Here is a 15006-nt window from a genome sequence, read left to right as displayed (position 1 = left end):
CAGGCCGCAAACAACTTCACGGCGTATACGGCCACCCGAAGTCCCCGGAGTTGGGGACTAGATCAGTCAGGCCCTGGTAGTCTGTCTGTGTCAAGGCGCAGCAAACTTCTCAAGGTCTGCTTGGAAAGGCTCGGGTGAATGTGGCAAAGCTCTCCATAGGTCTAGCCCAGTGGTTCTCAAATGGGGGTACGCGGACCCCTAGGGGTACGTTGGAGTACTGCAGGGGGTACGTGAGATTTATTTTATGTTCATGAAAAAAACAACATAAGTAATGCATTTAAACAAACTGCTAATAGTAGATGAACTACTTTATTGAAAGGTTTACAGAAACTCTGGATAATAACATGGGAAAAATAAACGGGGTGCTCTCTTTTCCTCTCCCTCTCCTGACAGCCCATCAGTCTCGTGCAGCTCGCTGAACCTGTAATAAGTGACCCGACAGTAAAGAATAAATATATTTATAACTAGTTTAGCTAGTTCCAGAGTAGATAAACAAGCTAAGTGTGTTAGGTCTAACTCTTAGTGTATTTTGCTCCACTCAACGGTCCGTCACAGTGGCGGAGCTGTGATCATGCAGAGCTGCGTGTTCTCCGTCAGCAGCAGCTGATCTGATCTCTGATCTCTCTCTCGCGTCCGGTTAGACTTCACTCGCGTTTATGTCTAAATCTATCAGATCTAGCTAGTTCTAGCTAATGATATGACTGCCTGCTTATCAAAGGACCTAAACAATAGGCAACAGGGTGTGGCCGCAAAGTATAGCGCAGCATTATGCATATGTTTATATGAGGGGTCAAAATCCCGTCTGGCGGTTATAGGTATAAATGCTCATATTTTTTTTTCTCTACATTCCCCACGCCCCAAAATTAATAAATAAATATACCAATTTTAGGAAAAGTAACGAAGTTTGAGCAGTGTGGGTTTTATATGAACAGTTACACATATTTCAAAACACGAAAGTGTAATAACTGCAGTGGCCTCCCTGTCAGAATGACAAAGATCCTCAGTGAAGCACAAGCCCATGTTTCACTATACATTGTAAGGACAACTTATTAAAAAGATCAGTTCAATGCAACTAATGTCGTCCTATTGTTATTGCATGATGTTAAAATTGGTTTGCCATGAATTTAGTGATGGATTGTAAACATTTTAAATGTAGCATTTAAGTGTTTCTCAGTTACAAGGTTGTTGTTTTAATAAATCAGACACTGATGGTGCAGCGCTGTACTGTACCTCTTTATATAGGCGTTTCTTCCTTAACAAAATGTTTTTACGCTGATCAGGGGGTAATGGCTGAATCTTTTTTTCAAAGGGGGTACATTATTGAACAAAGTTTGAGAACCACTGGGCTAGCCTCCTCATTTTGCTCTTAATGTGAACGAGATTGATGCATTTCCTTCCACGGAACCTGCCTGGAGCACGCGTGTCAAACTAAAGTTCTGAGGCGTGCAATGGAGGTGGACAACAAACCTATATAACACACTATAGGAAAGGGAAAACCCCAAAAAGCATAATGGGGCCTCTTGTTTTTTTGTTTTTTTTACTTTTTATTATTGTTATTAAAGTCCCAAACAGAGTTTCCGTTAATTACCGGACTTTGACCGGTAAAATATGCTGAAGACCGGCAAATCCAAATCTCTCCGGTCAAAATAATTTCCCCTTGGCACAATACCGCATCAGTTGCAACAGACAAGAAGAGTATGTGACAGACAAGAATAGTCAATTCTAATGTCTAACACTTAATGTGGAGAAAGAGATGTCCTGTATGGGTTGATTGTGCGTTGATCTGTTGGTAATGCCTCGGGGTTCCGGTGGGCATGTAAACAAATGCATAATGCTGCGCTATACTTTGTGGCCTCACCCGGTTGCATAGCGACACTTATTGTTTAGGTGTCTTTTAATAAGCAGGTAGTCATATCATTAGCTAGAACTAGCTGGATCTGATCGATATGGACATAAACGCGAGTGAAGTCTAATCTGACGGGAGAGAGAGATCAGCTGCTGCTGACGAGTCGTTAGAATATATGTTTCCTATGTTTACATATCCAATTTCCATTTTCAAGTGTGGCCCTCAGTTAAATTGAATGGGGGGGCTCACCATCTGCCTGTGGCGTCTCCTTGGACACGGGGGCCTCGGCCAGCTCCTCCTGGGTGTCATCAGACCCACTGGGGGACACCGAGTCGTTCTCAGATCCCCTCCTCCGACCCCCAGCTCCTCCTCTCCCCTTGTCCATCCTCTCCTCCAGCAGCTGCTGCTCGCTCTCCATCTTGGTGATCTCCAGCAGCAGGTCGTCAAACGAAGCCTCCACGATCTTCGTCAGCTCGTGCAGCGCGAAGTCCAACACCTGTTCCATCACAGACTTCAGCTGATCTGCAGGGGGGGGGGGGCAAGGGACACCATCATCATCTATAATTTATCATATATTAGAACAGCCTTTATTCTACCAGACAATATTTGATTTTACATTCCGTTTTAAATATATTATTTCTTAATCCTGCATTCAAATTGAATGTATTTTGCCTTATTTTATGCTTTTGCCCTTTTTATTTTAAATGTATTGTATATTGAAGGATTAACGGTTTTATATGCAAACAAGCTGTAATTGTTTTGCATTTTACAAAATAGCCTTGAGTCATAATCAGTAGCCAGGTTTATTGTTCAACAATAAAACACAAAGGTTTACTGAGAAAGTCTTTGTTGAATAAAAAAAAAAATCTTTGCTGTCCTTAGGGGAAAAATGTCCACATAGTAAAACTGCTATGAAGATATTGCATATTAAAAAGACAAAACTTTAGTCCTGGTCATAACTGAAAAAACAACCAATTATCCAAATTATAACCATTTCAATTACATTTTCTCTATACTCAACGCTAGGGGCACTTATTTTACAAATCAGATTAAACATCTCGGAACACTTCTGTTTATTTTTCCTCACTTTCTTTAAAAACGTTTGTTTCATGCACATATTGAAATTATCTTGTAAATCTACTGTAATTTTGTCGATCTTTAAAAAGGAGTAAATCGGGTGTTATATCAGGAGTATGTTAAGTCACAATTAATAGTTGTATTAAATAAAACTATAGAAATCTGTTCATATGTGAAGCAGGGTTTCCGCTAGGATTTTTTCTTGCCGGTCAAATGTTCGGACAGAATTTATTTTACTGGACAAATTTGAAACGTATCGGTCCTGTTTCGAAGAAGAAGAAGAAGAAGAAGAAGAAGAAGAAGAAGAAGAAGAAGAAGAAGAAGAAGAAGAAGAAGAAGAAGAAGAAGAAGAAGAAGAAGAAGAAGAAGAAGAAGAAGAAGAAGAGAAGAAGAAGAAAGAAGAAGATAATAAGAAGAAGAAAGAGAATACAGAATAAGAAGACGATAAGACTAATCAATCCTCCTCCGCAGCCCTCCTCCTCAGCCTCCGACTCCCCTCCTCCTACTCATCCTCCTCTCCTCATCCTAATCCCTCCTCCCTCCTCCTCCTCCTCCTCATCCTCCTCTCCTCCTCCTCTCCGTCCTCCTCCTCCTCATCCTCCTCCTCCTCCTCCTCCTCCTCATCCCCTCCTCCTCCTCCTCCTCCTCCGCCTCATCAGCTGCAGCCGCATCCTCCGCCTCCTCCTCCTCTCCTCCTCCCTCCTCCTCCTCCTCCTCCTACGCATCCTCCTCCTCCTCATCCTCCTCCTCCTCCTCCTCCTCCTCCTTCCTCCTCCTCCTCCTCCTCCTCCTCCTCTCTCCCCTCCTCCTCCTCCTCCTCCTCCTCCTCCTCTCACTCCTCATCCTCCTCTCTCCTCCTCCTCCCTCCTCCCTCAGCCGAGAATGTAATAAATAATAAGTACCTACATATTATTGCTTCAGTTTATAATCGTAACAGGTCGAAAAGTTCAAATTCATTTTTCAATAAATGATGATGCTTCCAAACACTTTGGGCTGCTACAACTGGAGTTTCCCCTTTCTGATTAATAAAGGTTCATTGATATTTACATTAAGGGGGATTACATGCAGTGTTCATATTAAAGAACTTCTGTTTGTTCCAGAAATGATATTTTCTCAGGCTTATAAGTGCGTGAGCTGCGAGCACCGGAGCCTCGCAGCGGCGAAACTGAGGCTCCGTGGTAAACTGTGAATGAACAGCCGTTTAGGAGCCGAAAGAGCCGGCTCTTCTTAGTGAGCAGAGCCAAATGATCCGGCTCACGTAAAGAGATACTAGGCTTGTTTGAGACAAGCGAGACCTGCGCAGTTGCGATCAACGTCTTGCTAGTGCGTTGCATGATGATTAGTCATTTTGTCCGACTTGTTCTGGAGGCCCGCCCACATGAGACGTTGAAATCTCGCGGGACAAAGACGCCCGCAGCCTTGAGAGCTAGGCGCGGCGAGGCGGCGCAGTTCCTCTCCACGGGCTGCGGAAGCGAAATGCTTGATGGGAAACGACTCGCTGGTATCTCGAGCTGAGCGCTCATTGGTGGTTTTTACCACGTGCTGCTGATGAAACTCTCCAATTGGCTCGGCAAAAGTTTGTTGTTGTTTTGTGTCAGTTTTACGTCGCCACATCCATTCCCATTTTTCATAATTGTTCCACAATGTTTATCATCATGAAATTAATATCTTTATATTTTATACTATAGGCTACTTGCACTGCTTACCGTTTTCATACGTTATATATCTTAGCACATTCATACACACTGTTCATACTGCTCACAGGCTGATATCTAGTGTATTCATACCCCTCACTGTTTATTCATCATTTAATTCATTCTATATTTTATTCTGTAGATTGTGTACATTACTTTTCACTTTACTGCTTGTTGCACCTGGTTAGAAGCTAAACTGCATTTCGTTGTCTCAGTACCTGTAATATGTGCAATAACAATAAAGTAGAATCTAATCTTGAGCAGGAACAAATGTATTTACTTAGTAGCCTACATATCTGACATTAACGATTAAACACATGTGTGCATTCTTTATAAATGCAAACCGAGTCAAGCCGACTCCGGAGGTGGCGGTATGCACCTTCAAGTGGTTTGCAATCCGCCAAAAAACGGAGAGAAGAAGAAGAAGAAGACGAAGCCGACTCCGAGCTGTCCGACTTCAGGTGAGCTTTTTGAGACCTCCCCCGGCTGCGATCGGCTATTCTCGTCTACTTTCGAGGCGAGCCGCAACGCGTCTCAAACAAGCCTACTATCTATGAAGGGACAGCTCAATTCAAGTCACACACAACGTGTGTCACAACGTGACGTCACACCCCCTGCTCTCGGGGTGGACGCCCTCTGAGCCCTGGTCTGACGGAAACACTGTGTCTGGGTTTCCCCTCGACCGGAGACGATGAGATGATGTTCTGCATTTTTTGCTTTGTGTGTCTCGGTCATGTCTAATAACGCAGAACAATGGTGTCTTTTGTCCTCCATATTTAAATAAAAATGCCATCATTAAAAATAAATCACAATAGCAAATTCACATGGACAGATAAGGAGATAATGGGACACTGGGCATAGACTTGTTGGAGCCTCCCCCCCCCCCCCCCCCCCCTTCCTAAACAGGCACAAGAAACGTGCCTTTGTGATCTATGTATAGTAGTTTTGCCTGTTTTTGTAGCGGTTTTGCATAAAAAAAATTGTTATATATATTTGAAGTAACTTTGTCATTGTGATAATCTTAATGTCTATTTCAGTAATTGTGTATCTCCCTTTAATTATTTAGTGATTGCTTTGCATTTTTTTCTGGTTTTGCATTTACTTCATCTTTTTTGGGACCTTTTGACCCAATTGTTATTTGTCTCCGTGTAGGCATTGTACATCAAATAGTGGTTGTTAGTCTATTCGTAGCCTTTTTGCATCATTTGTATTGCTTTGCGTCTTCTTTTAGTCTTTGAGGTGATTTTTGCTGTATTTTGGGTTTTTCTCTAGCAACTCAATGCCATTTATAAGCAATATTTGTAGGTTTTGTGACATTTAAAATCGCTTTCCTTGTTTTGTGTCCGTTTCTTTTTTATTTGTGATGTCTTCTGTTTCTTGATTGTTTTGCATGTCTATTTTTTTCCCATTTACATTTTGTAGGTCAGGCCCTCTGACACTCATTTTCTTAAGAGTGCTGTACTTAAAACATCTGCATACATCAGTGAGGCATCTGGAAAACTGGAATTTATATTTTTACTCAATTCATTCAAAAAGCCCCAATGGTTAATCTAGAAATAATTAAACAGTAATCCTGACCTCCAGCTTTAAACTAACACTTCAGGAGCATTTAATGTCAGTTTTCAGCAGCTGAAGATCTCTGCAGGGTTCATTTGATAACTTACACTAACACTCACTTTGTGTGTCCTCAGTGAGCACACATCTCAGTGAAAGTTTCAGACATGTAGACCAGCTCCCTAACAATAAAGCAGCGTGACCTTTGACCCGAGCGTGTCGGGCTGTGGTCTCATTATCTCGCTGTCTCCATTAATCTCAATCTGCAGACGACACTCTGCTGCTGCGCTCAGTTAAAGTATCACTTTCATTAAACATTGAATTACTTGTTCTGCATCACGTGAGCACAAACCGTTAGAGACTGTTTTATCATGGTGAAAATCACAATTATCATGGCTAATATTAAAATCAGTATTTATATTTATATTAATATTTAAAGGTGGGGTAGGTAAGTTTGAGAAACCGGCTCGAGATACACTTTTTGTTATATTCCATGGAATGCTCTTAACATCCCGATAGCAATGAATATCTGAAGTGCTTTGACAAAAAATCCATAAAAAAATGTCATCTGTGGAAGCTGTAATACTGTAAAAAGTCCAATCCGTTCAGCCGGGCCGGCTAAACGGATTGGATTGCCGCCTTGTCTGTCAGCCTTCCATCTCGTGCACGCACAAATGTATCCCGTGCCCTCATTGGGCGTGCCCTCATTGGGCGTGCAGTCATTGGGCGTGCATTGCAGCAGTACTTCAATGACTCGCCAGCAACAGGCGGCCACTCTCACCAGTCTGCTGACGTCATGTGCGCGTTCATGTGTGTTGGAGGAGGTGCTCTGTAAGGAAGTCTGAAGGAAGGGGCGGATTCTTTTCGGCTGTGTACTTTCAAATGTTAGTGCACTCGAGCCGGTTTCTGAAACTTACCTACCCCACCTTTAAGTATTTAACATGACATTGGAAATATGAGTACAGTTAATTATTTTGAACAATTTATCCTTTTAAATTGTCATCATGATTTTTTATGGTTTTTATTCAGATCAAAAATAATTAGATCAAAAATAAATCATGTATATATATTAGGGCTGTCAGTCGATTAAAATATTTAATCGCATGATTGTCCATAGTTAATCGCGATTAATCGCGAATTAAATGTACCTTAGAGGAATATTTTTCAAGTTTTTAATACTCTTATCAACATATGAGTGGACAAATATGCTTTATGCTAATGTTTATTATCATTTGAACAATGACAAATATTCTCATGAATATTAAACACAACAACCTCTGAACATTACAAATATTCGCCTCAATTCAACCTGGAACCTCTCATTCAATAATACAATACAGTGTGTGTGTGTGTGTGTGTGTGTGTGTGTGTGTGTGTGTGTGTGTGTGTGTGTGTGTGTGTGTGTGTGTGTGTGTGTGTGTGTGTGTGTGTGTGTGTGTGTGTGTGTGTGTGTGTGTGTGTGTGTGTGTGTGTGTGTGTGTGTGTGATGGATCGTTGGAGCTATGTGCAACTCAAGGCATATGCTCGAACGGGAGCTGCCTGGACGCTGCAATCATGTTGCGCACTATCCGTGCTGAGTGTGCTGACCTTTCGTACAATGTCCCACTGTCTGGCTTCCTGCATAAAGTCAAGTGCTCGTCGCAGTTGTCGGCGAAATGTCGCTCCTCTGTTTTCATTTAAACAGCTCCTTATATCCGTTAGCGCAGCTAGCTAGCACCAGATGCTAACAACAACAATACACGTAAGGTCTCTCGCTCGCTCGGGCCACACATACACACACCCTCCCGGACCCTGTCCTCCCGATGGCCAGTCGGTGCCTGCCGGTGAGCGTGGAAGTGTGGTCTGCCGCAAGCAGGCAGCAGGAGCGGGGCTGTCAGCATCAGCTTGTAGATGGTATTTTAAACTCGATGCGCTCTGAAACTACGGGGCGGCCGAGGAAAAAAATACACATGCGTTAATCCCATTAAAATAATTAGTGACGTTAAAAAAAATGTGCGTTAACTTGACAGCCCTAATATATATATTAGAGATGTCCCGATCCGATCACGTGATCGGGGATCGGAGCTGATCACGTGATTTTTAAAAGATCGGAATCGGGAGAAAAAGATCGGGGATCGGGAACCCTTAAAAAAAATATTTTATTTAATGTTACAAAACAAAAATGACCATGTTCACGTCTTAAAGTCATCCTGAGGCCTTAGTTTTGGTTTCAAATTACACAACATCATGTATGTGTTGCTTTCTTTGGGTTTGTTTTCAGACCTGGTTGCTTATTTCTCTCAAATCTGGCAACAGAGTGGGCGCAGTGTCTAATAGTAGCAGTAAGCTAACGAGAGGCTACGTTCAGCTGGTGACTCGGGAGTCGGACAGAGCAAATGTCAGGAGTTTGGAAGTATTATAAAATTGAAAGCGAAGGCAGTGTAACAGCCAGATGCAATGTTTGCAAGAAGGAGGTTCCGCGTGGTGGAAAGAACAGAGCTACGTTCAACACGACCAATCTAATACGATTGTTTCTTTTTTCATTTTTTTCCCCCGTTTTTTTTTCAAATTGAATTTATTGAAATCTCCAATATCAACGTAAGAGCTTGTGCCTCTTCGGGGGGTGCTAACACTTAACCATAAACGTTATCGTTTACTTTCTCCATCTTTATATGTAGATATTACTTTTCTCCGTTAATCTCCGTCACGTTGTTTCCAAAGCAACAACAACTTCCTGTCAACCGCGCTACCTCTCCTTCAAAATAAAAGCATGTCCACAAATAGGAAGCCAAGACAAATTACACTTAAGACATACAACTGCAACGAAAGTAACCAACACAATGCGATATCCTTTTCAATTTCAAAGAACACAAATTGGGTTACATTAACAAATAACTATAAAACAACAATACTGTAGAATAACAAAAAGAAGTGGTTCACTGCTGATTACTATTGAATTGTGTTACTCCAGTAAGATGGAAATATAATACTTTGTTTATTCATGTTATGTTAAGCTGCTGTTGTTCATTGCATTAATACTAGACTAGTTAGTCTTAAGGCTAGAATTCTGCACTAAGCCACATTTTTATTTTATTATTTGTGACTGAATGTGAACTTGTGAAGCTAGTCAAGCTACCTCTTTCCAGTAGAGTTATTTTTGTTTTGTTACTGCACTATCTGCACTCAATTTGTTTACATGGTTATTTTGTGGTGGACCACTGATAAGCTTTATTTTGTTTTGATCCAATGCTGCACAACTGAACTGATCCAATGCTGCTGTGAAAAGAAAAGAAGCTATATCCATGTTGGATAGAATGGATAGTTGGGTACTGTCATTTAAATAAAAAAAATAACCTTAAGGGACAACTTGAATGCTTTTTTTTCTCATAATGCATTGCATAAAGATCGGATCGGGAAAAATCGGTATCGGCAGATTGTCAAAATCAAATGATCGGGAGCAAAAAAAGGTGATCGGGACATCCCTAATATATATGTCATAGTATACTTCCACAACCTGCTGAAATATTCCTGCACATCTATTCCAAAATATTTCAATCAGTCCAGTCCAACGGGTGCACTGGATTTATCACACAAGACAAAGCAAGTGCATCATTGTGGAAATCATTTGAAGATGCATAGTTTTCACAAGACAGAGATGTATCACCTGCTTCAAAAACTTGTTTTATCCACCATTTTATCCCCATTTTTGTAAGTCTTGTGTCATTTTGTCATCTTGTGCCTTTTATGGCTAGTTTTTGAAAGGTGTTAAATATTAATAATCTCGCCATATTGTGGACGTCTGTATGTGTATGAGGATGAATAAACTCCAGCTGAGGTCCGGCAGTGATTGGCCGTCACTTCTTCGTGCCGATGATGGCGTGTGAGGTCCGTGGTCTAGTTTTAAAGACGCGGGGGGGTCAGAGGGGGACTTTGCATATCAGCCGTGTTGTTGCGTTCGAGTGCGCAGATGTGTGCATGCATGCGTGAGAGTGAAGCGACCTTGTCAGAGGATGTTTCTGCCTCATGTCTTTCCATGTTTATATGTGTGTGTGCGCGCGCGCGCGTGCGCGTGCGCGCGTGTGTGTGCGTGCGTGCGTGCGTGCGTGTGTGTGCTCGAGCTTAAGGAAGTCCCGCCGTCCCGGGGCCAAAAAAAATAGTGTCGGGGAGGATCAAAAATAATTTTGGGACGAATTTGGGACGAGAGTTAAAATAAGAAATACCCTGCTAACTCTACTACAAACGGCGATGAAAATGAAACCGACTGCACGTTTTGTGTAGTAGCACACAGTTATTAACCTGTTAAGCCCTGAGCCTGTTTTTCAGGTCTCAGGCTCGAAAATGACATTCCCAGAACAAATGACCATATCTTCCCTTCTAAAAGGGTTAAATTAATAATCTTTTTTCTCAAAGTAATGATAAACCTGTGAGTTGGATGTAGAAAAGTCAGAATCAATATAGATGTTTTCTATTTTAAAGAAAATTCAGATTGAACATGGTAAAACACTGTAAATGATAGTGTTGTACTTATAGTGAAAACTAACCTTGGATGATGGGTTAGTAGACTAAAAGCTTTAGGAATCCAAAGTACAACATATAATAAGTACCCTGTATCAAGATTGATGCAAAACAAGTGATATTTGACCTTTTTAGACAGATTTAGCAAAAAGCAGTTTTGCTCCAGAGCGAAGCTGTCTCTAGGTTTGACCTCTCAAAACCGAAAAGCATGTTTATATCTCATGGATTATCAGAAATCATTCAAAGTGACACAGACACATTGGATTAACCTATGGATTAACTTCAGCATCGTTTTTATCGTGTTAATGCCATTGAAGACCACTTTTGACCAGACTACCACACAGGTGAGCCATTTTGCCGTTTTTGGCTAACTAGCTCAATATGTTTTGATATGTGTTCTTGTTATTATCTCCGAGAGTTCGTATCATTGAGTGATAATGAGTACCCATCGATTCTGTGTCTCCTCACGATGTGAAACGATGGGTTGGATGTGCAGCAAAGATAAATAATAAGGTTTTGTGAGTGAATTTCGGTGCAGTCATCTGTTAGCATTTTTCGCTCGTTGCTAATTCAGAGGCTCAGCGTTAGCATTGTGGGGTTTTTTTTGAAAAAAAATTAAAATGATCAGTTAGATGAGTTTCTTCCTATTACATGGATATAAAACATTCATAGTTTATTAAATGAACATGCGCTCAGACACTGTTTGTGGAACCGGGGTCTCTCGGGTTTAACAGATTAAACGTCCTTGAAGTTGTCAACATAAACACACACGCACAAAACATTTAGCAACCCGCGAAATACGCACACACACACACACACAACGTGTCTGTCAGCCAGCCGCACAGCTGGCTGTACCCGCAAATTCCTGGCCCGCAAATTTGCGGGTCTAGCTAGGCTACTGAGTGTGTGTATTTCGCGGGTTGAGTGATGTACAATGACAATGGCATCCCGTGGAGGAATTCTGAAATGTTTTACCGTTACATCACAAAAACGCACACCAGAACCAGACCCTGGAGCGCCGGCCTCTTTATTTACTTACTCCTCTTCATCCCCTATGGGTAATAAGGCTGAGATGAGAACTCTCCATCGTATTTAGTCCTTAGCAATATGCTGCGCCTCTCCATGTAGGGATGGGAACCGAGCCCCGGGCCGGAATTATTAAAGACAGTGGTAACGTTAAGCTCCGACGTTATCGGACTTTTTATCAGTACTGGAGACATCTAAAAAATATATGTCATGTATTATTGCTACATACACATTATATCGCAGTTTTAGTTTCGCCAACTCCGTTTCTAATATGCAATAAGACTAAAACATGCGTCTATTCTTTCACACACACATACGGGTATTGGGCCGAGCGCGACACCGTACTTCCGGTCTGCGTCGTTTTACGCGAGGTGCAAGCAGCCGTACACCGTCTAGGTGTTGCTAAGCTTCCTGTACAGAATATCATAGTCTATTGCCTTAATCAATATCTAGTCAACTCTAAAATACCACATATATGCAATGGCATGATAATATTATTGTGACAAGTGGGGTATTCACCTGGTGTTTCCAGAAATTAGACGTAGATGCAGCCAAAATCGACGAAGGCCACTGTCGTTTTTCCATACATCTGCAGGCAGTCTGTAACAACCCACACAGCTCTAGTTTACGCTGGTAACGACCTAGAGCACACCCCTCAAGTCCAGAGATGTAATCCGAAGACATGCAGCGATTTCTTCGGTCGTTAATTCAGAAAAAAAACCTACTGCGCTCTGCCTGGATAGTTAGCTAGCTGTTTATATGTGCACTTCCAGGATATTAGCACCTCCAGGAAAATGGCGCATTTATATATATTTATATGGCACGTGTTGCATTGTGGGTAGCTCGTGACGTCACTGTGTGAAAGAATGATGTATTTTCGAGTTTTCCAATCCAGACGAGATCTCTCTCTCCCGTCTGTGTGTGAGGGGGCGGGGCAGTTTGTAAAGGTCTCCTGACTGACAGACTGTCATCCTGGTTAGTGGTTACTCTGGGTTCTGTCTTCAGGACAGTGTTGGATTTTTTTGTTAATTGGATGGGACTTGATTGGATTCAAAATTAGAGTAATTTTCTCGTTTGTGTGTTTGTTTAAATATATTTGGCCTTTGTTTATGTGATTTACTCAAATAAAAAGGTTGATGAATTATCATCTAATGATTTGTATGATGTTTTATTTATGTTAAAGGTCACTTTGAATGATTTTAACTAATGATAATGTAGAAAAACTAACATTTTAAATTCAGGACGGTTCCACATTAATTTCAGGACGGCTTAGATTGTATTTCGGGACGGTTCTGGGAGGATGGTGAAAAAAAAAGTTAGTCGAGAGCCCTGGTGTGTGTGTGTGTGTGTGTGTGTGTGTGTGTGTGTGTGTGTGTGTGTGTGTGTGTGTGTGTGTGTGTGTGTGTGTGTGTGTGTGTGTGTGTGTGTGTGTGTGTGTTGCAGACTGAAACACACCCAAACAAACACCAACACGTCTGAATGTGACTGAGATTATTTCGAGGGATGTCACGCTACCAGAGGTTTAGCAGTCGATACCAATTACAGTGAAAATCTAAGATCTTTGAAACAGCAGTAAAATCCAAAACACATGTCATTGTAATCTAAATCCCTCTGTTTTGATTGCACAATATATGCAGAATGCAGAATGTATGCATATGGTGTTGTTTTCTTTGTTATTATTTGTTTTAAAAGAGGCCCTATTTATCTTTTAAAGGTTTTCCATTCCGTCTAGTGTGTTATTTAGTGGGAATGCTGACACAGCATTCCCACTATCTGTTATGCTACGCACAAAATTCTTTATTATTCCGCCGGGTTATTTTGCGCTGCTTCTTCTCCCACATTGAACATCGCAGAAACTCCGTTCAAACATCAAAATGTTCAGCTCGGTCGGGAATCAATGGTTATTACTTTTATCATTCCAGAGATACATCCCATAATACTTCCCATTTTTAACATGGAAGTCAATGGAGAACTCTTCAGACTTTAACAATCTTCATGCAACTTCAACTGATAACTGCTCCTTCTTCAACTGCTAGCTGCTCCTTCATACTTTCACTCAGAAACCTCATTCCAACTTTAAAATGTTACACATCTTTCTGACATTATTCGTCTAACACAACTTTTAAATCTGATTCATACTTTTAAAGATATTAAACATTGTTCAGACCTTGTTAAAGAGGCCTTCTTCAGATTTTAGAGTGTGTGATGTCACAGCTAGTGGAGGACAGATTTAATTTTGCCTTCATATTTTCTTTCAAACCTGCCATAATTCCCAAACCCTACATTCCTGAGACATAATTTTTCATGAGAAACGTAGGAAAACATCTCGTAGCTTGAAAGATAAAAATAAATTAAGCAAAAATAATTAAACAAAATGCCTCTTGAGGGCATGAAGTGACAAAAACGTTCAACATGTCTCCATTAAAACCCATTGTAAATTCAGTCTCAACTTTCCCCACCACAGCAGCCACACACCTTTAGTTAATCTGCCAAAAAGGCCACATTATTAACCCGAAAGTACACAAAAAGTACACTTCAGATGCTCAAGTTCCTTGACATGCTTCACGCTTTGAAATTTCACCGATATCTGTTACGGTTCTTCAACATAACGTTCACATGTAACAGGTTTATCTCTCATTCAGAACAATGAAAATGCTCTCCTCTCACTGATCACCATGGAAACCTTTGATCTCTGGACACATCGTTAGGTCCTGTGTCATGGAACACGATGATGTCATCACTCCAATTGACATAATTAGAGCAGCAGACTAATGACGTGGTCACTGGAGTTTAACAGACTGTCTCAGCCTATTATTTTCCGTCTGATGGAGACTTCATACTGACTTCAACATGTTCCACATATTTTAGACATTATTGGTGATGTACGCCTTTAGTTCTAAAGTTTTCAGTTCAAATATTCTGCTGCTTTTTCATGCATTTAGACTTTTATTTTCTTGTTCTTATTTCACATTCAAGTCCCCTCTATTCATGACCCTTTAAAGTACTCAGCCACACCACTGATACCACGTGCGACTGTTGCTATGTGAGTTAATCTTTCAAATACAAGGTTGCTTGTTTGATTCAAGCTCTTGTAGTCAATATGTCAAGGTATTCATCCCTAACATTTGATCAGCTAACTAATGACACACACTCAGAGGATCTTTATAAACATTTTAAGTATTGCACATCTTTAAACATGACTCTTATAAATCACTTTTAAAACCAGCAATGCACTACAGTGTCAGCTTATCTAAATGATTGTACTTTTCAATGACCTACAAATAATCCTAATAATAATCCCATGTTCAATCTTCC

General features: G+C 41.0%; 1 protein-coding gene across 1 annotated transcript in view; it reads right to left on the bottom strand.

Moving 5' to 3' along the window:
* The window catches only part of si:dkeyp-113d7.10, a 41980-nt gene that overhangs the window by 10852 nt on the left and 16122 nt on the right, over positions 1 to 15006 (bottom strand). The window contains exon 2 of the mRNA XM_034234004.1: positions 2096 to 2368. Coding sequence (XP_034089895.1) covers positions 2096 to 2368 — 273 coding nt within the window. The remainder of the gene's footprint in view (positions 1 to 2095; positions 2369 to 15006) is intronic.

This window comes from Gymnodraco acuticeps, unplaced genomic scaffold, assembly GCF_902827175.1.
Source record: "Gymnodraco acuticeps unplaced genomic scaffold, fGymAcu1.1, whole genome shotgun sequence".
Lineage (NCBI taxonomy): Eukaryota > Metazoa > Chordata > Actinopteri > Perciformes > Bathydraconidae > Gymnodraco > Gymnodraco acuticeps.
Note: the sequence above shows the minus strand (reverse complement) of the source record. Positions and strands in the feature narration are given on the sequence as shown.